We start from the raw sequence: 25,385 nt of genomic DNA, 5'->3' as shown, positions 1-25,385 counted from the left end.
TCAAAAGTTGTCACTTAACCAACTGAGCCACCCAAGTGCCCCTCCAGATTCATTTTTTAAAAGTAAGACTGAATGAAGACAAAAATGTTTTTAACATATCTTTTAAGCGGAATCATAGCAGCCCTCAGTATTAACCATGTTCAACAGTGTTATAAGGGCAATAGGAAGTAAGAAGGAACAGAATCAGGAGACTGAGTAAATGGTTGTGTCAGGGACTCTTATTTATTGAGCACTACGTCCCAGGCATTATCCTATTCATTTTACACAGGCTATCTGATTCAATCCTTAAAATATATCCATAAGGTTGAAATGATTGTTTCTACACTGGCAAGAAAATCAGAGCAGTTAAATGACTACAGAAATAGAAGAAGGCAGAGGAGGAGGAAGATGAGGAGAAGGAAGGAAGGGAAATCCATATCTAGGAAATAGTACATACAAAATCTCAAACATATTCTTTTCCTTCCAAATAGACACTTCCATACAGAACACAAACTAGGTATAATGGTTTTCCTACTGTCTATCAAGAGTGGATATTATTCCTCACTTCCAAAGTTCATTATAAAAGTTAGCTACATTCGTAATAAAAAAATAAAGTCCAGAAATCAGGAAAAAAATGAGTGTTTTCAATCATCATGTAAGGTGTTCTAAATCTACTTTGTTAAGTTTCTCTAGGTAAATATAACAACTTATTAAAGATTTAAGTCCCTAGTCTCACCCCCAGAAAAGATTACCTATCAATTACAATAATATGATTAGGCATAACCACTAAATAATGAACACTAGAAATAAATGCTCCTGAATCCCACTTCTAGTTAGGAAGAAGAGAATTGAAGAGAATTTTACTTTCAACCTGACAATGAGAACAAGGCAGTTAATCTGTAAAAATCACAGTTTCTTAAAACCTACCATACAGCTAAGAATTCAAAGAAACCTGAATGAACTAAATTCTAGAGAGTAATGAGCATTTTCAAGGAAAGAAGAGATGCACAGCATGTACATCCCGGGCAGAATGGTAGGAGGAGGAAGAAATCCACCATAGGTGTATCAGGAGAAGCAAGCTGAACTTCCAACAACCGAAAATGGCCACAGACGAGCTGAGATGATGAACTCATCTACTGAAAAGTCTCAGTCACAGAGGAATTGGCACTTACCCACTAACTCTTCCCCCCTGGCCTTCACTGAGTACACAGGGGTACACACTAAAAACCAGACAAAGGGCAAGAACTGAGACAGATTCTTTCTGAAGCATACTGCACCTTTTGTTAATACAAGGCAACAACCCAGTGAAGCCTGGGGGTGGGACAGAAAAAGCAACAGAAATCCCTTCAAGGCACTTCACGTCTTTATACCGTATAAAGCAGCAGCTCTCATGAACCATGTTCGGGCAGAAGAGCTGAGATAAATTCCTCTGTGGCACACTTGGCCTTCATTGATATGGCCTTTGGCTGGAGAAGGGCAACAGCTTAAAGAGAAATCTGGGTTGGAGAAAGGAGAATGCAGGACTAAAGGGCAAAGCTCCCAAGCAACCAAAAACATAGCCATAAAGCAAAGAGAAATGAGCCATGGTTTGTAGCGCTGGAAATTCAGCTATAAAGCATAAAGAAAGTTCTGGAATCTCACCAGAATTCACATGACAGACATTACTAAAGAGAAAGTCCTGATCTCTTCCTCAGTACCTCTGAAAGTAGAGATAAGTGGAATCTAACTAATCTACAACAAAGCCCAGTCAGAGCTCAAGCATATACTGGTTTGACTCTGCATTCCTCCTCCAGTGCCCACCTCCACAAACATGGGACTTAGCAGATGAAGAGGCATGCCCTTTTCTGGGGTAAATATCGTTTACTTCAGTCTCTACCATTCTTTTATATACAATGTCTGGCATACAATAAAATATTATGAGACAAACAGAGAAGCAAGAAAATGTGATCCACTACTGGGTATTTACCCTAAAGATACAAATGTAGTGATCCAAAGGGGTATGTGCACTCAAATGTTTATAGCAGCAATGTCCACAATAGCCAAACTATGGAAAGAACCTAGATGTCCATCAACAGATGAATGGATAAAGAAGATGTGATACACACACACACACACACACACAATGGAATACTATGCAGCCATCAAAAGAAATGAAATCTTGCCATTGCGACGACGTGAATGGAACTAGAGCGTATCATGCTTAGCGAAATAAGTCAATCGGAGAAAGACAACTATCATATGATCTCCCTGATATGAAAAAGTGGAGATGCAACGTGGGGGATTTGGGGGGGCAGGAAAAAAACAAATGAAACAAGATGGGATCGGGAGGGAGGGAGACAAACCACAAGAGATTCTTAATCTCACAAAACAAACTGAGGGTTCCTGGGGGGAGGGGGTTTGGGAGGGGGGGTGGGGTTATGGGCATTAGGGAGGGTATGTGCTATGGTGAGTGCTGTGAAGTGTATAAACCTGGCAATTCACAGACCTCTACCCCTAGGGCTAAAAATACATTATATGTTTATTAAAAAATTTAAAAATTTTTTATAAAAGTGATCCATACTCAAAAATCAATAAAAGCAGTTCTAAAAGTGGCCTAGATGCTGGAATTATCAGACCATGAAAAATATGTTAAAATATCTAGTGCAAAAGGAGGACAACATGAATGTATTCAAGCATGTGAGATGGAAAATATAAAGAAAACGTGAATGGAGGTAAAAATGAAAAGTGTATTAATAGAAATGAATGACTCGTCCGACAGGATGAAACTAAGACTGCACAAAGCTGAAAAGAAAAACAGGCCAAGAATTATTAATTATGGCCAAGAATTTTCCAAATTAACTTCCAATTAATTTTCCAAATTAATTTCCAAATTAACCCAGAGACTTAAGAACTCAGAGAAAGCAAAGAAAATAAATTCAAAGAACACACCTGTGTACATCAAAGCCAAACTTTTCATTAAAATATAAGAGATGAAAAGAAGAATTTTTAATGTAGATAGAGAAAAAGGACAAATAACAACTATGGGCACAACAAAAATGATAGCAGACTTTTTATTAGAAACAATAGAAACCAGAAGACAATAAAATGATATCTTTAAAGGACTAAAAAAAAAAACAGAATAAAAAAGTGGCATTCCATTTCCAGTGACGGGGGTAAGTGAAATAAAAACACATGTCAAGATAGACAACAGATGAGGGGCCCCTGGCTGGTTCAGTCAAGAGGGCATGCAACTCTTCTTATCTCAGGGTTGTGGGTTCGAGCCCCACATTAGGTGTGGAGCTTACTTTAAAAAAAAAAAAAAAAGAGGGGTGCCTGGCTGGCTCAGTTGGCTAAACAACTGACTGTTGATTTCACCTTTGCTCCTGATGGCAGGGTCCTTAGACATAGGCCCCTTTTCAGCTCTGTGTCCAGTGGGGAGTCTGCTCAGATTCTCTTTTCCTTTTTCTCTGCCCAACCCCCTGCTCATGCTCTCTCTCTCTCTCAAAATAAATGAGTAAAATATTAAAAAAAAAAAAAAAAAACAACACACGAGAGAATTCCTATCACAAGCCTACTAAAAAGAAGTGCTAGAAGAAACTCTTCTGGCTGAAGGGAAATGCTTTCAGATGAATGTCTGAATCTGCAGGAAGAAATGAAAAGCAGCATAAAACATGGGTAGACATTAAAAACTTTAAAAATCATCTCTGGGAAGCCTGGGTGGTTTAGTGGGTTAAGGCCTCTGCCTTCGGCTCAAGTCATGATCCCAGGGTCTTGGGATCAAGCCTCGTATCGGGCTCTCTGCTTAGCAGGGGGCCTGCTTCCTCCTCTCTCTCTCTCTCTCTCTCTCTCTGCCTACTTGTGATCTCTGTCTGTCAAATAAATAAATAAAATCTTAAAAAAAAAAACCTCTCTATTTTATACATATATATTTAATTTAAAATTCCACTAATTGCCTAAAGTAAAAAATAACAATATTGTGGTGTTTTAGCATTTATGGAATTAAAATATATGATAGCAAGACTACCAAGCAAGGTTATGAGAGGTAAATGAACGTATAGTGTTGAAAAGTTATCACATTGTCCCTAAAACAGACCTATTACTTGAAAGTAGACTATGGTAAGTTGAAGATGTATTCCCTAGAGAATCACTGTTCAATAGAGCACCCACTAGTCACATGTCACTATTTAAATTTGTTTAAATTAACAAAAATTAAATAAAATCTAAAATTATTTTCCTTGCTGACTGCAATGGTCATGCTCTGAATGGTTAATAACCATATGTGGCTAGTTCCTGCTATACTGGACAGCAAAAATATAGAACATAGCCATCACTTCAAGAAGTTCTATTGGACAAACCACACTAGAAAAAGAGGCATAACTAGAGAGCCAATGGAAGAGACAAAATGGAAAAATTATCTCTGAAAAGAAGATAATAAAAAATGTATATAAAAATATAAAGAAAACAAAAAGGCAAAAAAAATCAAGATGGTCGACATAAGCACATCTACATCAATAATTATATTAAATATAAATGAGTTGAACATTCCATTCAAAGAAAGAGCTTGTAAAAATAAGCTTGTATAAATAAGCTGTTCATAAGACACACTTGAAATATAAAGGCACAAACTAGCTCAAAGTAAAAGAGTGAAAGAGAGCATACCATACAAACACTTAGCACAAGAAAGATGGTGTGGTTTACATTACTATCAGACAAAATAAACTTTAAGAAGAAAAACTGTTACCAGACAATGACAGCATTGAATAATAAATGGGCCATTCATAAAGAGGACATAACAATTATAAGTGTGTACATACCTATAGAGAGTTCTGAGATACACAAAATAAAAACTAGTAGAATAAAGAGCAACAAATCTACAATCAACAATCATAATAGAATGTTTTAGCACCACTTTATCAGCCACTGATTGAAGAGGTAGATAAAATCAGTAAAAACATAAAGGACTTGAACAATATTGTCAATACTGACCTAATTAATATTTACAGACAACAACGCCCAACATCAGCAGAATACTAATTCTTTTCAAAGATAACATGAAACACTCACCAACAGAGCTCTTAATGCTGATCATTAAGTCTCAATAATTTCAATTTCAAAGAACTGGAACTCTAGAGAATATGTTCCCTGACCATAATAGTATTAAATTAGATACTCTGACCTTAATATTTAATTAGAAATCAGTAACTGTAAGATAAAGAAAAACAAACCAAATACTGAAAATGAAGCAAACATACTTCTAAATAAAGAAAAAATCTGTGACCCCTAGAAATGTCTTGAATGGAATAATGAAAACTTAAGATATCAATATTTGTGAGGCAGACCTAAAGCATAGTTTAAATGGAAATTTACAGCTTTGGACAATTAAATCAGAAAAAAAGGGGACAAAAACAATAATCTGAACGTCTACCTTAAATAGTCAGACAAAGAATAGGAATCAAAGTAAATAAAAGAAAGGAAGTATTAAAGAATGGACATCAGTGAAATAACAAATGGATAAACAATAGAGAAAAATCAATAATGAAAAACTATTTTTATCACTGATAAATCCCTAGTAAGACTAATTAAGAAGAGAAAGAAAAAACCCACACATTTCCAATATTAGGAATAAAAGAGGAACTAGCAATACAGACTCTACAGATATTTAAAGCATAATAAAGGCCACATTATGAAAAAAAAAAAGTCAAAAATATTTCAAACTAAAATTGGACTTACCCCTTTAAAATAAAACAGAACTATAAAGTTCTTAGGGGAAAAAAAAGACTATCTTCACAACCTTGAGGTAGGCAAAGATTTCTAAGACATAATAATAAGCACTAACCATAACAAAAAAATAAACAATAAACTCTATGTAATCAAAACCTCTGCCAACTAAAAGGTAACTCTGAGAAAATGATTAGGCAAGGGAGAGACTGAAAAAAGTATTTATAATACATATATATGACAAAGAACTTGTATCTTGAGTATATGAAGAACTTTTACAAGTCAACAATAAATAGGCAAAATCCACTTTTTTAAATAAGCAAAGTATTTTAACAGACACATCACAAAAGATATATAAATAATCAATAAGCATTGGAAAATAAATTGAACATCATACTCATCAGGGACATGTAAACTAAATGTGCACCACTGGCACAGCAAGGCAAGGACCACTTAAAATCCACTCCTTCATAAAAGCAATAGCAACACTGGCAAAAATTGTCAAAATTCATTTTTTCAGAACTCTAGAAATTAACAAGAGACTTTCAACAATCTAACAAGCATTTATCCAAGAAAAATGTGTGAACCTTGTATGAACTGTATGTTTTGTAGTCTTTTAACTTGTCCTGTTCCCACCTCTCTCCCCAGCTCTGGAGTAATCTTGATATCAACCACCAACAATATTGGTGCAAACCAGCAGCCTGGCAACCACTGAAGGGGGCAGAACAGGGTTGCAGCTTCCTAATCCTCCTGGCCCTAGAAAACTATCCCTACTTGACTCCTCTAACAGCTCTCTGAAAAGCTCCTTTTTTAGAATTTGACTTCATTTGACCCACTCAGAGCTCCCAGTGTGTAAACAACACTACTCCAGGGTGTTTGCCCAAAAAAAAAAAAAAAAAAAAAAATTGAACAACTGTTTAACATCGCAGCTGCCTGAGGCACTAAAACCAGTTGGAGCTAACAAAAGGATGACCAAAAAAACAAACAAACAACTTTAAAGGAAAAACTGGGAATAAGATGTCCAAAGGAAGGCCTGAAAAACTACAGTATATGTCTAGGAATCTAGAAGGCCATGAACATGTCTGGGAAAGTTCTGAGAAGGGTCTAATGGCTCACCTCTGGCTGACACTGAAGCTTTGCACAAGGAGGAAGACAGACTTATAAGCTGCCTCTGGAGCTTTGCTGGAAATCATGTCCAACATGCACACACAGGCCATGGTCAAAATCGGGAGAAGAGATTTGTTTGAGGCATGTAAGAAATCTCTGTACCATCACTGGCGGGCCAGTAAGCTAACTGAGCAGAAACTTTAGTGGCTGCATATGACAAAGAGTACAGATTTCAGAGAAACAGTCTACATACATCATTAAACAAACAACTAGAGCAAAATCAAACCCTAAGCAAGGGAGGGAAGTTGATGCCCAGAGTTGTCAAATTATATTATTTAATAGGTCTTCTTTTCAAAATAAAAGGTACGAAACACAAAGAAATAGGAAATTATAGCGTACACAGAAGAAAAAAGCAGTCAATAAACTATCTTTGAGGAAGCCAGACACTGAACTCAGTATAAAATACTTTAAATTAGCTTTTGTTCAAAGAACCCCCCCAAAAGTCTAACAACTTAAAGTATGACAACAATATCTCACCAGAAAATATCAATAAAGAAACAGAAATTATAAAAAAGATTCAAAGAGAAATTCTAAAGTCAAAAACTATAATAAATGAATTGAAAAAAAAAAAAAAATCACCAAAGGGGCTCAAAAACAGTCGTGAGAGGACAGAGTAATCAGCAAACTTGAATAGGTTAACTCACATTATCTAGTCTAAGAAACAGAAACAAAAATGAATGAAGAAAAATTAACAGGCCCTCAGAAACTCCAGGACACCATCTAGCATATTAACGCAAAGATAATGAGAGTCCCAGAAAGACAGAAAGAAGGGAGGAACTGGGACGCCTGGGTGGCTCAGTCAGTTAAGCTGCTGCCTTCAGATCAGGTCTGATCCAAAGATCCTGGGATCGAGTCCCACGTCAGGCTCCTTGCTCAGTGGGGAGCCTGCTTCTCTCTCTGCCTCTGCCTGTCACTCTGTCTGCTTGGGCGCGCGCACTCTCTCTCACTCTGACAAATAAATAAATTAATTAATTTTAAAAAAAAAAAAGAAGAGAAGAACTAAGAATGAAGAATGATTACAAAAGAACTCCTTCAAATTAATGGAAAACATTAGTATGCACATTCAAGAAGCTCAATGGACTCCAAATAAGTCTAACTCAAAGAGACCGCACTTAGCCATATCACAGTCAAACTATTAATAGACAAAGACAAATGGACTATCTGGAGAGTGAAGACAAGTGGCTCATCATTAGAAAGGATTCTTGATAAAATTAATAACTGATTTATCAGTTTATCATCATAAACTATGGTGGTCAGGGCCAATAAGATGACATATTCAAAGTGCTGGGGACAAAAACCTATTAGCCAAGAAAGGTAAAATTAAGAATAATAATAAAATTGTTATTTTACCAATAAAGGTAAAATCAAGAAATTTCTAGGGGTGCCTGCATGGCTGAGATGGTTAAGCGTCTGCCTTCAACTCAGTTCATGATCCCAGGGTCCTGAGATCGAGCCCCACTTTGGGCTCCCTGCTCAGCAGGGAGACTGCTTCTCCCTGCCCTTCTGCTGTTCTCCCCGCTTTTGTGCTCTCTAGCTCTGCTAAATAAATAAATAAAATCTTACCAAAAAAAAAAAAAAAAAAAAGAAAGAAAGAAAGAAAGAAATTTCCAGATAACCAAAATTGAGAGAATTCATCACTAATAGATCTGCCCTACAAGAAATACTAAAAGAATTCCATCCTTCAAGCTGAAATGAATGCAAACTAGATAGTAACTCAAATGTACACAAAGAAACAAAGAATACTAGTAAAGGCCATTACATATGTAAATATAAAGACAGGATAAACATATTTTTATTTGTAATTCTTTCCTTCCGATTTAAAAGACAACTTCATATAGTGGTAATTATACAAAATTGTGATGATAGATTTTAACATATAAAGATATATTTTGGATGACAATAATAGCAAAAAGGAAGTAAAAGGGAAGAGAGCTATTTTAGAGCAAAGTTTTTATACACAATTGAAATTAAGTTATTATTAATAGGAACAAGTTTGTTTCAAGGTAAATTGTCAACTGTAGTCTCTAGAGTGACTACTGAGAAAATAACTTAAAAAAATACAGTAAAAGAAAAATGAGACAGAGTGGAGAGGACAGATGGCAGAGTCATTTAGGAGAGTCACTGGAAACTTACATTAGATGAAAGTGTGATATCTTCCTTCAAGGAGCACATAGTCTAGTGGAAGAATCTGAAGAGTGAACAAAAAATTATCTATTTTGTGTCCAGTGACTGGAAATAAGGAAGGAGAGTAACAGGAGATAAGGCTGAGACTAGATCAAGAAAGGTAAGGAGTGACCTTGGTTCATTTAAGGAATTCTGAGAAAAGAAGTGACATGATTTTGAGCAAACAAGTGACTGTGAGTCATTAGGGAGATGCAAATCACAAGATAACCACCTCATACTGGTGAAGATGGCTATCATAAAAAGGCAGTAGTAAGTGTCAGTAAAAATGTGGATAAACTGGAAGCCTCAGACATCCAGGTGGGGAATGTAAAACCGGGTGGCCTCTGTGGAGAACAGTTTGATAATTCCACAAAACGTTAAACATAGAGTTACTGTCTGACCTAGCAATTCCACTACTAGGCACATAACCAAAAAACCTGAAAACAGATGTCTGTTCAAAAACTTTTATGAAAACTTTTATGGGCGTAACAGTATCATTTGTAACAACCTAAAAGTAGAAACGAACCAGATGTCTATCAACTGATGAATGGATAAGCAAAAAGTGGTAGAGCCATACCATGGAATATTATTTAGTCATAAGAGGAATCCAGTACTGATACATGCTACAACACAGATGAACCTTGAAACATAATAAATGAAAAAAGTGAGATGCAAAGGCCACATATAGTATGATTTCATCTATATGAACTACTAAGAGTAGGCAAATCTACAGAAACAGAAAATATATTAGTGACTGCCAAAGGCTGGGGTTGGGGGAGTGGTGTATACAGTTGTTGGAGGTCAAAACAAGGAGTGACTGTTAATGGATACAAGGCTTCTTTTGGGTGTGATGAAAATGTTCTAAAGTTAGATGGGGCACGATTGCACAACTGTAAATATATTAAAAACCTCTGAGTTCTACACTTTAAAAGGTAAATTTTTTTTAAAAGTTAAATTTTATGGTATATTAATTATATTTCAATAATGCTGGTATAAAACAAAAACCACAAGTTACTATTTTATACCTCGTAGAATGAGTAAAAGGAAAGACTAGAAATTCCAATGTTGGCAAGGATATAGAAATAGAACATCACTGTTGGTCAAAGGGTAAAACAGCATGACTATCTTGGAGAATTGTTTGGCAGTGTCTTATAAAGTTAAACAGCCATCCATCCTATGACACATCAATTCAATTCCTAGTTATTTATTCAAGAGAGGTGAAAAGTTATAACTACAAGACTTGTACAGGAATGTTCATACCACCTTATTCATAACAGTCTTAAAATGGAAAACCTCCGAATGTCTATCGACAGAACAGGTAAACAAATTGTAGTATATTTATACAATGCAATACTACCCAGCAATTAAAAACAAACTGATAAGTATGGGAATATGGGTGAATTTCAAAATCATTATCTTGATAGAAAGAAGCCAAATACATACCCAGAAAAACTCTATCATATGATTCTATTTATAGACAGCTAAAGAACAGGTAAAGCTAATCCATCGTGGTAGAAAACAAGAACACTGGCATCCAGGGCAGAGCAGATGGAAAGGAGCACAGAATATTTAGGGATGAGGAAAATAAATCTTGGCAGTTATATAATTTTACAGAATTGTCAAAATGAATCAAAATGAATACCTAAGATCTGTGCATTTTATTATATGTAAATTTTATCCCAATTTAAAAAATGAAAGAATAGTACACGAAAAATGTTTTACTGAAATATTCAAGGGTGAGGTGATAGGATGTCTGGGATAGGTTTTAAATACTCCAGAAGAAAAAATGGGAGTCAGTTAAAAGATTGATATACGTGGATAAATGTTCAAAATAAATGATAAATACATCATGTTTATATACTTTTTTCTAGTTTTGCATATGTTTGAAAATCCCCATAATGAAAAGTTAAAAGCTATTCATTCATAAATAAATGACTATTCCTTACTGTAGTTCTGCGGCACAAGTTCTGGGCTCTTTGGAGTTTTCAGTTTGTAGGATACATCTCCAATATTAACTGTATCACCTAAAAAGAGAATAAGGAAACACACCATTACAAGAAACAAGAAAACTACACACTCTGCCCTTCCCAATGATGATTGCCCTGACCTACAGAGAAGGACTCTATAGAAATGTACCCACCTCTGCCTGTGTTCAGCCCCATAGACACACCAGCCTATGTCAACCACTATGCTCTAAACTTGTATCCAAAGTTTAAGTTGTATAATGGAAAAGGGAAACACGGGTAAAATTCACATTTTAAACCCTACATTAGGAAAAAAAAACAAAAAACAAACAACAACAACAACAACAAAAAAAAAACCTGAAGTACAACAGAATTTTATTAACTAGCCTTATTTTCTCATTAAGAATAATACTAATAAAGTCAACAATACAGAAGAATACATTTTGCTTAAGATCATCCAAAGCATTCATAAGGTGGCATCTTTTAACACAAATTGTAACTTTTTACATCCTTATAGATTCTTATTTTTACTATATACAACTTCAAGTTTTCTAGCAACATAACCCAAAAATGCAATATTTCCAGGAAAGCCCCAGCCTATATGCCAAGATTTCCTACATGAAACAAGCAAAAGAGGCAAAAGTTCTCACTTCTCCTTGGTGCTAATTTTATTTAAGTAACATTAATTTCTGGCCGATCTTCCAAAGTGTAGGACTAAACCAAACCCTCTCTGCTTTGTTCTCTCCCACAGTAAAATAAATATAGAGATCCCATCTGCACCTGGGACTTCACTTAGAAAGGGCTCAATGACACTTAGAAAAAGTAGCTGTATAAAACACAACTTTCAACATTGCCAGCTGGGAGCTAGTTAGGTAACATGGAGAGACTAAGGCCTTAAATCACTGTAATAGTAACAAAAGCAGCCAACATTTTTTGAATGATTACTATCTTCTAAGTACTTTATACATTTTCAGAATAACCATGTGAGACAGAGGCTTCACAAGTGAGGAAATTTGTAACCCTGTTGAAAAATATATATATATATATATATATATATTATAGATAAAGAAATGTATTACAGCTATGTGGCAAGTTGAGAGAAAACATTGTGTAAAACACAGGTATACTGGGCGCCTGGGTGGCTCAGTGGGTTAAGCCGCTGCCTTCGGCTCAGGTCACAATCTCATGGTCCTGGGATTGAGTCCCATATCGGGCTCTTTGCTCAGCGAGGAGCCTGCTTCCCTCTCTCTCTCTCTCTGCCTGCCTCTCTCTCCATCTACTTGTGATCTCTCTCTGTCAAATAAATAAATAAAATCTTGAAAAAAAAAAAAGGTTTAAAAAAAAAAAACACAGGTATACTTATACTTTCCAATACAGAAAACATGTATGTTTAGAGTGTAAATCAAAGGACTTTTCCTCTAAATTAGTCTAGACATCAGCTAATACTTATTGAATACCGGTTACTTGGCAAATATTGTTATAGACACATTCTTTATGTTACTTCATTTCATCTTGACTCTAAGTAACCTGTGGTTCCCCCAAGTTATTTCATATAACTTCTTTAGCAGAAACTCCATCTCAAACTAGCTTAGTAAAAAAGTCATTGGAGTTGCGGTGACAGCGGTTATGTGAGGGAGCTCACAGAAAGCGAGGGTGACAGAAAACCTCGGCTTAGTAACTATTCCACAGCATGGCAGGGAAGGCAATGGAGAAACAGAGCAGTCACACAAAGTCACACTCCAGGACAGGCTCACTGAGACACCACCCCCGGCACCACTAGATCCACACCAGGGATGCCACGACCAGAGGACAACATTTTCCCCCATTTCATTTTGATATTTTTCAGACCTGTAGAAAAGTTGGGAAAACACTATTTAAGTTATAGAAATCATGACTCATCTTTAGTCTAGAGATCCATCTTCCAGTAAGGACCCTGCCACAGGGAAACTGTGCTAAACTCTGCATCATTCCCTTATGACTCAAAGTCCTGGGCCAGGCATTTCATTGGCCAAGCCTAGGTTACTACCCACAGCCTGGCTGCCCGGACTTGGCAGGGAAAAAACGGGGCCCCGCCTCCTTTCAACACTTATACCACAGAGGATTCTGCCTCTTTCTCCCTTTCTCTCCCTCTCCCAGCTCCTCTCCTCCTCTGTTTCCTTCCTACCTCACCATGATTCCAAGTCTTCCTTGCTTGCTCTACCTTTCCTCAACATCCTCTTTTCCGGCCTCTTTTCTATTCCACCTATCACCTCTTCCAGATAAGCTCATCTAGTCTTACACCTTTCAGGCAACTAACATATACCTGGCTCTCAAATTTATTCCACTAACCCAGACCGCAGAATTCCAAACATGGATACCAACAGACAGTGAGATGCCTAAAATATGTTAAACCTGACATACTCAAAACTTTTCCAACAAAATATGCTCTACCCACAGTATTCCCCCGTTCTGCTAACGGCAGCTCAATACCTCCAGGGCGTCAGACCAGAAATCTTACAGCCATTCTTAACTTTTCTCTCTAGCCTCCTCAGAAAAATCCACAGACTCTGTCTTTAAGATGTATCTATTATCATCCGCCTCTCACCATATTCTCTAGCACCACAATGTTGACCCAAGCCAGTTAAAGGTCTGTGGTTACTTAGACTTATTTTCTCATTCAAACAGCAATAACTCCTACCCACTTGACAGATCTGTCTCAACCCTTGCACCTGAAGCTAATTCTCAACAGAGCAGCCACAGTGATCAAAATAAAATAGGAGTCAAGTAATTCAAGTTCTCACTCAATCTTCATTGTTGCAATGGCCCAAGGGCTATACTGATCTGGCTCCTCCATCTTCTCTCTTACTTCATCTCCTGCCAGTGTCCTCCCAAATTATTCTACTCCAGCCACCTGGTCTCCTAACTATTCCTTGAACATGTCAGACACATACTCATTTCAGGTTTTTGCACTGGATTTTCCTACTGACTGAAGTGTTTTTCCTAAACATATCCATTTATCAATCAGGAGCCCAACAAAAAGACGGTACATTCAAGCTGCACAATAAAAGAACCATTTGTGAAGGTGGGGCAGAGTTTACGAAAACCAGCAAGGATAGCTCAGGTCCCTGGGACCAGCAGTAACAGAAAGCCACTACCACCATCAGGCCTCAAGGGGCCTAGTGCAAGCAGAGGGAGTAAGTAGAAAGCTTCCTAAAAAGGACTGTGACCCTTTGTGGATGAACACAGCAAATCTATGATGGTGACCCAGCAAAGAGTAAGCTGGGGGATAAATATGAAACAAAACTTCAGAACTAAAAGTAGAACGAGATAAATCCACCACCATACTTTGATATTTCAATATATCTCAGTAGCTGATGGAAGAGCAAGAAAAAGAAATAGAAGGAGAGAAAAGTAAGAATAATCACTTCTCAGCCTCTGGCTAAGATCAATTGGAAAATGGGACAGGAAGATCTGAAAACACTATTAACCACTAAATATAAATGACCTTTACTGAACACTATACCCAACAAGGACAGAATACGGAATTCTTTTTAAACGCACATGAAACATTCACCAACTAGATCTTATGCTGGATCACAAAGCAAATCTTAACAAATTTCAAAGGACTGAAATCATACAAAGTATGTTTTCTGATCAAAATGGAATTAAAAATGAGTAACAAAAAGATAACTGGGAAGTTTTTGAACATTTGGAAATCAAGCAAAAGGCTTCTAAAAAATTCAAAGAAGCAATCACAATGGAAATTAGACTTTTTAAGAAATAGGACAGGGATCGATTAGTCATGTTGGCTGCAGGCAAAGAGAAAAATGACATTTGTCCTTCCTGCCTCCATGTTGATATTTCTAGCCACCTTCTGTTGCCATGCTATGCTTCTCCTGAACCATCTTATCCATGCCAATGTCCCAACCTGACTTCTGTACAACTAAGTCTTAAATGTCTCCTTTGGCTCAGATTTCTCTCCCGAGTTCCATACCTATCAGTAAGCTACTGGACACGATATTTATATATTCCAGAGATAACTTTAATACCAGAAAAACAGAACTCCAGATTTTCTGTTGTATGTTGTCCAACCAACTCCAACCAGGTCTACCCTGTATATTCCTATCTCAGTAACTGATGCTTTATCCCCGGCCTGAAAGGTCTTCCACATCTCTGTCATACCCATCTTGCTTCAGACAACTACTCCTCAAATATCCTCATCTCCCCATTGAACTTTCCCTAACTTTTCCTTCTGCATGCTCTCTACCTCCATCAAGAATCCCATTCCTGGGGCGCCTGGGTGGCTCAGTGGGTTAAGCCTCTGCCCTCAGCTCAGGTCATGATCTCAGGGTCCTGGGATCAAGCCCCACATCAGGCTCTCTGCTCTGCAGGGAGCCTGTGTCCTCCTCTCTCTCTCTGCCTGCCTGTCTACTTGTTATCCCTGTCTGTCAAATAAATAAATAAATACAATCTTTAAAAAAAAAAAAAAAAGAATCCCATTCCTGTCTTTCTGCTAGCATAGTATCTGGTTCATGCTTCTCACCCTGTATTACAATTATTGACTACTATTCCACTACGATAATTGTCTTTAAATTAGGGTACATGATTTCTAAAGGTACAGAGCACGGAAGTCTCAAGGAGATCAGTTTTCCAGATCCTCACTTCCGGGTGTTCTCCTGAACACAGATTTAACTGAGGACTGGACCTGCAGGTTCTCCATTCCCACAGGCCCTTTCAGGAGCCCTCCCACTTATTTCTCTCTGGTGGATGTTGCATTGCTCCAGGGGACTAAATAAATGAGGCATATTACATTATGGTTTAGGAGAGGTCTCTTTTAAAAATTATTCAAGTTAACATACACCTGCCTGGGAATAGTTTCTCCATGTCTTACAAATGCCTACTAAAAGTAAAGAGTAGCTTTAGAAATGACTGGTCTGTTTTGGCCTGTGTCAGATATAGTACATAGCAGGGTAGGGAAGTGAGGGTTTATATGGTCAAAAAGTCCAAGATGAGAGAGCTCAGACTGCAAAGCAGAGAAAGCTTCAAAAACTGGCTTTTCACATATGTAAAGGTAAGCTGTTTTTCAGCTTTTCTCAACATTTATCTTGAGAACACACTCTTCATATGAACACACACACAAAGGCACCTCTGAACATTTGAAGCAGTACATATATTGATGCTGATCCATTTCCATATAACTGAAATAGTTTTCAACACTATTGAACTGTTCACAATACACTGGATAAAAGCCACAGAGAAAACTTTTACATGTTTCCTGCAGATCAGATGTTTATCTTTCAAAAAGGTAGTTAACAATTTATTCTCAAATGTCATCATGAAATATTCATTCTGATGACAGTCATTCCTTATCTTATATAACGATTGTTTTCTAACTCTTACTATGAAAATGTTCTACACTAGCTTCTGAACCAGTTAGTTTTCATGTCACTAAATACAATGTCAAAAGTTTGATCATGAGGTCTAAAACTGACTAATTTATTTCCGATTTTTATACATGACTTTAACTGTTCTCTAAAGCCCATAAACAAAGTTCACTACACATTTAAGAGAACAATACCATGTCTTCTACCATAGTCCTCATTATGTAAATAACTTATTTTAATACTTACTATAAATTATATTAAAGAACAAAATTATACAACCATATATTATGAAATAGGTAATTTAAAAATGTAACTACTAGATTGCTTTATTCTTGTCTTTATTGTATCTAGTAATCCAGCCTATAAAATGTGGCATTTCGTCTTTCAGTGGCTTTTAAAACATTCCTTAAAATATATATTAAGAGTCATTTGAACTAAAAGGAAAAATCTTTTTTCTGTCAGAAACTCTAATTTAGCTGACTGAATTGATAGTTACAGATTATCTTTTTAAATTATAAAAACTAAAATTTGATGAAAAAGTATTTAAACATGTGAGAGAAGCATTTTCTCAAAAAAAAAAAAAGAAAAAGAAAAAACCAACTATATTGGCAAAGGTCTGATGAATGAAGGGTTAATTTTATCAACTCTTTCTGAGTACATTAGACTAAACAAGCAGCCTCTTTGGGAGGAAATAACCATAGCCATTTGATAAATTTTGGTAAAGCCTTCTTAGTGAACCTCCCAGAAATGGAGGCAGGAGTGATTCTACTGGCTAGGTCAGCAACTCTACATGCAAGTCATGTGGTTTCCAATTCTTTGCTATGAACAAAGCTGAAAAGGCTATAATCAAGTTGTCAGTTGATAGATAACTAAAAACAACATTTTTGATAGTTAATCAACATACTATTTTTGGCTCATAAGTAAAAAGTCTACAAAGAATTGAGCAATAGTGGTATATCAAAACTTATGTATCAAAGTTCATACTGCAGCAATAATTAATATACAATTAGGGACTATTAATTACGCTAATTAATATTTAACTGGGAGAAAGCACCACTCATGTTATTAACAGGTATGTTTCCATAAAATTTTATGTTTTTTAGAAATTTGAAACATATTGATATTCTTTTGAACAACTGTGCTTTCATAATTGTAATGACGTGTTTTAACATTAGATTTTTTTTGTTGCAGAAAAATACTATAAAGACAAAACATTTCAAGAAAAAATATTAAGATAAAATTATGAGGAGTAAGTGTAATTGAAATACAAATTCAAGAAGATAAAAATAACGTAAACTTTCTGACAGTTAAGTAAGAGCTCTTTATTTTTCAAAACAGAGATAGTGGCTAACAAATTACTAGGGTATTCTGATTCCATTTAAAAGATACACTTTGACTGTTAGCAATTTTTGTTTTAAATGTCAATATTTACAACACACTGAAAACACCATACTCTGGAACTATTTATTCTTATCAGGAATATTTCTAGATATCAACTTCAAAATATACAAAGGGATACATATTTGCAAAATCCTTTTAAGAGAGAAGTGAGAAAAATGTTTGAAGATCACTGTTCAGTCTGTAAGACCATAGCATTTTGTGGGCAGGGCCCAGGTTTTAATCACCTTTGTACTCATAGTGCCAAAAATAATATCTTTAACCAAGCAGGTGTTCAATAAATGTTTGATAAATGAATATGTGAATGAATGATTATAGCTTTTAATTAAATACTGTTTTATTGAGTATTGTTTTAAGCCTTAGTTCACCCATTTTCTGTATTCTTTGAGAACAGCCTATCTTTCAAAATGCTCAGAAATCATGTCATTTGTAAAGAATTCATTTGAATGAAGTAGTATAAGTACTAATCTAAAGAGAATTGAAGATACTTATAACACAATAGGTAACACAACTTATGCAGAGGAGACTAATGTATACCATTCCTCAAATACACTATTTTGGTTAAATGCAATCATTTTTAAAAAAGATTTTAGTTAATAAGATAATGGAAAATATTAGAATAGCAAGAAGGAATTAACAAGTACAGATTGCTATAAAATATGCTGTATAACATTTAATTACATTTATTAATACAAATAATGTAAAAAAATAACCACACATAACTCAGATTAACCTAAATCCTGTATAGCACAAACTATCACATAAATACTACTACCAACAAAGTGATATATATTTTATTCAGGCATAGAAAGTATGGACTTGAAAATTAAAAGCCCTGAAAAGAATCCAAAAGATAAAAGCTCCCAAATGAAATTAAATTTAAGGCTCATTTAGAGTAATAAGGCTTGCTTTTATCACTTGCAATGATCCTAATTAAAGGAATTTCCCAACGGTTTCTCAGAAAATAATTTCGATATTCAAACAATAATCAATAGTATCTTTTAAATAATACTATTCTTATACTAACCCCTTTGGATATTATGTACTTGATTTTTACCAGACAGCTGTTTTGTTTTACCTGCTCAATATTCTTTCTCCTTTTGACAATGGAATCCCTCTCTCCAGTGGGGAAACCCAACCCATTTGGTTTGGGTAGAGTACCACTCATCCCACCCTTTACCCCTGCACCAAAGCCTCCAGAAATAAGTATCACGCACAACAGTTACCAGAACATTCCACTGGCCACAATGACCGGTTTAGGCACAGGATCCAAGATTGGCCAATAGTTGTTCTCACAAGGGTTTTTGTCAGACCTCACAGGAAAAGATGTTCTCTCCTCTTCTAACAGTGTGAACTGTAAGGACAATCAAAATCTGGGGCTCTCACTCCTACTACTTGAAGAAATCCTGGCAGACACTGAAACCAATACAGCAAAAAGCAAATCTAACAAATGGAGAGTGGAAAGTGGGGGAACCACAGGGAAAGGCAGAGAGAACCCTAAAAATATTTGAACATCCTGTATCTAGCCTACAACCATTGGACCTCCCGCCCATGTAAACCATGTTTTTCTATACACGTTTTCCCCTGAGTAAAGGGAATCACTCTCGGTTAAAAACCACTAATTTAGTGTCACCATTTTTTTAAAATACAAAAATTAGACCCAAGAGAAAACCAAATACATCAGCAAATTCCAGGTTAGTCTGCATGTTCCTACAACACAGATCTTCCTAACAATTTATTAGGTAACATCTCTTTCAGGATTTTACTGCTAAATTATTTAATATACAAGGGTCACAGTGTCCTCAGAGTCACAATAACCTGTTTCAGGTTGAGGGTAGTTAATAATTTTCCCAAAGCTCAATACCTACTAAATACAGAGCTAAGACTGAAACATAGTGGAGTTTTTCCCTGTATACTGTATTTCTCAGTTAAAGCAGAAGTTCCCTATTCCCCTCCCTAAAGTCATTAATTCTATTGAAGCCCAAGAATCAAATCTTAAAGTCACACACACAAAAAAATGCATCATGGATGGATAGATGTCTTTTGTATTTTTTATATACTTAAAAATAGATTACCTACAGCACCTGGCTGGCTCAATGGTAGAGTATCTGGCTCTTGATCTCGGGGTCTGAGTTTAAGCCCCACACTGGGTGTAGAGATTACTTTAAAAAACAAATAAACTAAAAAAGGTAGACAACATGGATGTTTAAGAATGGGAAACTGGTAAAATAATATAATTACATGAGCTTAATATATACTTAATCATGTATAGCAGTATTTATCACTTTGTTAATATGTTCACAATAATGGTTAAGAAAAAAATTATAAAACATACATGATCCCATTTTTTAAAAGGAAATGTATATTTATATAAATAAATATTATATGTATTTTTACAAAATCTGCTAATATTAACACCAAAAAAGTTGACAATTATGACTTTGCATGAGAGAATTAGGTCTTAGGGGATTTGTATCTCACTTTCCTATAATGAGCACAAATTTCTTTTTTTTTTTTTTACTTTTAATTTTTTTATTTTTTATAAACATATATTTTTATCCCCAGGGGTACAGGTCTGTGAATCACCAGGTTTACACACTTCACAGCATTCACCAAAGCACATACCCTCCCCAATGTCCATAATCCCACCCCCTTCTCCCAAACCCCCTCCCCCCAGCAACCCTCAGTTTGTTTTGTGAGATTAAGAGTCACTTATAGTTTGTCTCCCTCCCAATCCCATCTTGTTTCATTGATTCTTCTCGTACCCACTTAAGCCCCCATGTTGCATCACCACTTCCTCATATCAGGGAGATCATATGATAGTTGTCTTTCGCTGCTTGACTTATTTCGCTAAGCATGATACGCTCTAGTTCCATCCATGTTGTCGCGAATGGCAAGATTTCATTTCTTTTGATGGCTGCATAGTATTCCATTGTGTATATATACCACATCTTCTTGATCCATTCATCTGTTGATGGACATCTAGGTTCTTTCCATAGTTTGGCTATTGTGGACATTGCTGCTATAAACATTCGGGTGCACGTGCCCCTTTGGATCACTACGTTTGTATCTTTAGGGTAAATACCCAATAGAATGAGCACAAATTTCTTATACAAAAAGCATTTTTAAATATTTCCTTAAGCAAATGTATTTCATACATAAAGTCATAATGATAAAATAGTGAATTCTTTTAATAATAATGGTATTAAATGACATTATTAAACATGTCATGGTAGATTTATACAATTATGTTTCCAAGTTTATCATTTGATTTTGCTTTATGGGTTTATATCTAAACCCATTTAATGTCAGAGTCTTACTGAACCAACTCGTTTGGCTCCATCTGTGAAAACACCAATAATCTTTATTGAAAAACTCTTGTCCATCAGGCTCCTTGCTTCGCTGGGAGCCTGCTTCTCCCTCTCCCTCTGCCTGCCTCTCCCCCTGCTTGTGTTCTCTCTCTGATAAATAAATGTTTAAAAAAAAAGAAAGAAAAAGAAAGGAAAAGAAATCTTAGCAGTAGCTAACCGCCTTATAAATCTCTTTGTTCCTAAAACTAAGAGAAATACTATTTATTGAAGTATAAAGAGATATAAAGAATTTACAAATTACATATTCTTAAACTATCCAACAGCAAAAGATAAAAGCTGTAGGTATGGGGATTTTTTTTTTAACATAAATGACTTTCTCCTTCTGTTTACAAGGCTTTATAAAGCTCCTATCTTGAAAGCCAACAAGGCAATTCCTGCCTCTCCTGCTCCTTCCCTGTATGAATTTTAGCATTAAAAGCCACTGGGTGCTTATTACGTACAAAATGTTGACAGGTACCAAAAGGAAAATAAAGACAAATAAGACATACATACAATCCAGGAGAGACAAGAACCGTAGATAACATGAATCTACTATTTATGTACCTATTGCCCTTTTTCCAAACCACTAGCAAGCAAGGTCAACTACATGCAGAGAGATGAGTTACTGGTCACGTGTGTATGCAGCTGGGAGGATCTTTCCAACCTAAACTGTAATTCATTGCAGCATAGTGCTATTTGTGGTTTTATCGGTGTATGACCTCTGGTTCAAACTGACACAGGCCAACCTTCATGGTCAACATTATGTACCGGGATAGCCAAGCACTTGCCTCCTGTTTACTTGGCTCTCAATTGTTTTAATAGAGTTTGTATCTCTGGTGAGGTTCCAACTGCATTCATCCATAGTCCTCCTACCTTCAACCTTGCAACAACAAGGCAAGTAGGTTTAGCACAATTTATTCCTCCTGGTATGATCCTGTTAGGGTCAGTGACTGAGTCTAAAAAGTTAGTATGTTGTCTGTAATGTGATCATGAGTCTCACATTTGAAGCAAACTTTGTACTTTGGCTTGTTGGACATAATTTTGAGGACATTTTTAATGTTTTTATAATCAACATGTATTATTCATGTACAAGGAACAATTTTTTAAGTTCATATCAATTAACTTTTTTCCACATGTCCACCCAGCTAGCTGTGACAGTTCTAGACCTAAAGAAACGGGTTTCATTTCATCTAAAGCCAAGAAAACAAAACAACTCCCAACAAAACAAAACAAAACAACTGTATAGCTGAACATACAGAGATATAAAGAATTATAAAGAAGTTAACTTTTACTGAACATTAATATGTGGCAGGAATTACATGAAATAAGTAAATCCTCATAACAATCCTATCAAATATACTCTCCTTATCCTCATTTTACAGTTGAGAAAACTGGGACACAACACCTGCTGTGTGATGAACACGGGGTGTTGTTATACGCAAGTAATAATGAATTGTTGACCACTATATCAAAAACTAATGATATACTATATGTTGGCTAACTGAACATAATTTTAAAAAGCAAAGAAAAGAAAACTGGGACACAAAATTGAGTAGCCCACCCACCCTCAAGTGTCCAGATCCAGACAATGCAAAAAAAAATGCAAATTTTTTTTAACGCTGACCTGTGTGTTTCACTCCAAAACCTAAGTTAGAGGAGATTACACTGCACTTCTACCCTTGTCCTCTCTGATTTCTACAACAAAGAAGCAACAAACACACAAAAACCTCTAACAAATAAATAAACATCACAGAAGTCACAATAACAGATAAAGGGGCAAAATTTGAAATCACAACTCCACATAGGAGAAAGAAAAAAACCATTTGTTGAATGAATGAACGAACGATGGAAGAAAGAAAGAATGAACGAACTGTATGGGACCTAAACTTCCTGGTAAGGAAAATTATTGGGGCAGAGTTGCAAGAGGAACAATGAAACCTGCACCTTCCTAGTAAAAAAGCTCCATTATTCTAAGCAACAATGACACTGATATCTTGCTTAGAATCACTCTGCCATTCAAGAGCTGCGACAACATACATCCCTCCTCTTAACCAGCACAAATGCTCTAATTCCAACATAAGACAACAACAAAAGATTCCTAAAACCAGCTCTGGTAGATCCAAACAAACAAGCAAAACAAAAACAAAGCAAAGCAAGACAAACCAAAAAAAAAAAAAAACAAAAAACAAACAAAGAAACAAAAACCAAAACCTGAGCTTAGGAATTAGAGCATATGATTCTAAAGCAGTCACTTGTTAGCTGTGTGGTCTTACATCACTTTTCCCTTCTGGATCTCAATGACTCAATTGTACAGTCGTGAGTTTTAAAATTAAGTTGTGATGTTCAGCTCCAATAAGATGTGAGCGCTGTGAGAAAGGAAAACCCCTGGAAAAGTCAGAAAGGCTTGTGTATACGTTTAGAACACTGTAACGATGGGATCCTTGGCGAGAATGCACACTTCCATGTCATCACTAGCCCTGGCTGGAACAGGACACAGCCCGGCTTCCAGGCCCTTGAGACTCAGAGGGCAAGGTCAAGCCCAGGTTTCAACAACTCCTGAGGGCTGCTGCGTAAACCCCAAGAGTACTGTAATCCAAATCAGCATCCTGGGAGTAAAAGCCGTGAAGGAAGGGGAATGCACTATTCCAGGTCATCAGAAACCTGAGCGCGGCTCCCTCGGGTTACAGAAGAGGCCCAGAGAGTGCAAGCGCCTGGCCTCGCACTACACAGCAGTCAGCCCCGAGACCGACCGGGCCTTGAACCTCTCTCTCTCTCTCTCTCTCTGGGCTTCCCCCCGCAGCGCTTCTTCCCAGCGGCGCAGGAGGGAGTGGGGTGCAGAGGAGTGCAGGGCCCCCCCCCCAGCACAGACCGTAGGGGCGTCCCTGGGTTACCTGTGTCGGCTCCCGCCCCGGCATGCAGCAGTCTGACCTCTGACCACCGCCCGTCGCCGCCGGGCCTGCCCCGCCCCACCTGTCGCAGGAGCAACCGCACGCGCCGCGCCGCGGGGGCTCCGCGGCCGCCAGGCGCCCCGAGGAGCAAAAGCCGGGATTGCATGGCACCGGGCGTGTAGCCGGGGCCGGGGAGCGGGTCCCACGCGAGCCGCGTCCGGGACGGGCAGCGTGAGGCGGCGCGGCGAGAGGGACAGGAAGCGGCACCGCGCCGAGTCCGCCGGAAACTCCTTCCCCCCGGCGCGGTCGGCTCACGGGTGTCGGGCCGGCCGGGCCCACGCGGGCGGACCCTTCCTGCGGAGCGCGAGTCGCAGGAGCCCGCACCGGCCGCCGGGGTCCCGCACCCGCCGCCGGGGGCCCAGGACGAGCCCGCGCGGCGGAGCGCTGAGCCCGGCCCGCCACCCGGGTGGCGGTGCGGCGGAGCTGCGGGGCCTGGGCTCCAGGGCTGGGCTGGCCCGCACCTGCCTCGGTTCACCTGGGTTTCCCAGGCCGGCCTCCAGTCCTTGCCCTGCAGTCGCGTAAACTCTTGAGTTCGGGGAGTGCCGAAGGGTTTTAGGACCGTTGAATGGTGTGACTCTTAAGAGGCAAGTCTTTTTTCTTGGGTAAAGGCCCAGACTTACTATATTGCGCTCCCCTGTACGTTGCTTCAAGTCCCTTTCAGAAATTGCGTCCCTATTCTCCAGATTGTGGGAACTTTCACTGATTTCGATTCACTGTAACCTTACCTGTCCTTCCGTGAGGTGTTTGTTTTGTATTACTTGATTGAAACACTTTGCCTTAGTCAGTTCACTAAGTTGGTTTGTTGGTTGGTTTGTTTTCTAGATTTGTATTTCTATATCTATTTCATCATGCATTCATGTTTTCATCTTACATTTCTTATTATATTATATATATTCTTACATTAAATATATTTCATCTTATATTCTAAATGCAAAAGTGACAACTTAGTGATATATACAAATTGCCTGGGGCGCCTGGGTGGCTCAGTGGGTTAAGCCTCTGCCTTTGGCTCAGGTCATGATCCCAGGGTCCTGGGATGGAGCCCCACATCGGGCTCTCTGCTCAGCAGGGAGCCTGCTTCCTCCTCTTTCTCTCTCTGCCTGCCTCTCTGCCTACTTGTGATCTCTGTCTATCAAATAGATAAATAAATAATCTTTTCTAAAAAATTGCCAAAATGTCAGAAAGGACCCCAATCAAGCACTTGTTCAGTCATTCTGCAGTGGAAGAGTTCTATAAATATAACTTAGGTCTTTAATAAGAGGAAAAAAGTAGGACACTGTCTAAAGCTGCCTCCCTGTCACACATGCCCAAAGGCGGAAGAGGTCCTACCACAAAGCAAACTAAACCTAATATAAC

At 37.5% G+C, this 25,385-nt stretch overlaps 1 protein-coding gene across 1 annotated transcript in view; it reads right to left on the bottom strand.

Annotated features, from left to right (window-relative positions):
* VWA8 (von Willebrand factor A domain containing 8) overlaps positions 1-24,356 on the bottom strand; it is a 326,523-nt gene extending 302,167 nt beyond the window's left edge. The window contains exons 1-2 of the mRNA XM_059378120.1: positions 23,973-24,356; positions 10,953-11,030 (exon numbers count right to left, since the gene is read on the bottom strand). Coding sequence (XP_059234103.1) covers positions 10,953-11,030; positions 23,973-24,135 — 241 coding nt within the window. The 5' untranslated portion in view covers positions 24,136-24,356. The remainder of the gene's footprint in view (positions 1-10,952; positions 11,031-23,972) is intronic.
* Positions 24,357-25,385: the final 1,029 nt, after the last annotated feature.

This window comes from Mustela nigripes, chromosome 15 (assembly GCF_022355385.1).
Source record: "Mustela nigripes isolate SB6536 chromosome 15, MUSNIG.SB6536, whole genome shotgun sequence".
Taxonomy (NCBI): domain Eukaryota; kingdom Metazoa; phylum Chordata; class Mammalia; order Carnivora; family Mustelidae; genus Mustela; species Mustela nigripes.
Note: the sequence above shows the minus strand (reverse complement) of the source record. Positions and strands in the feature narration are given on the sequence as shown.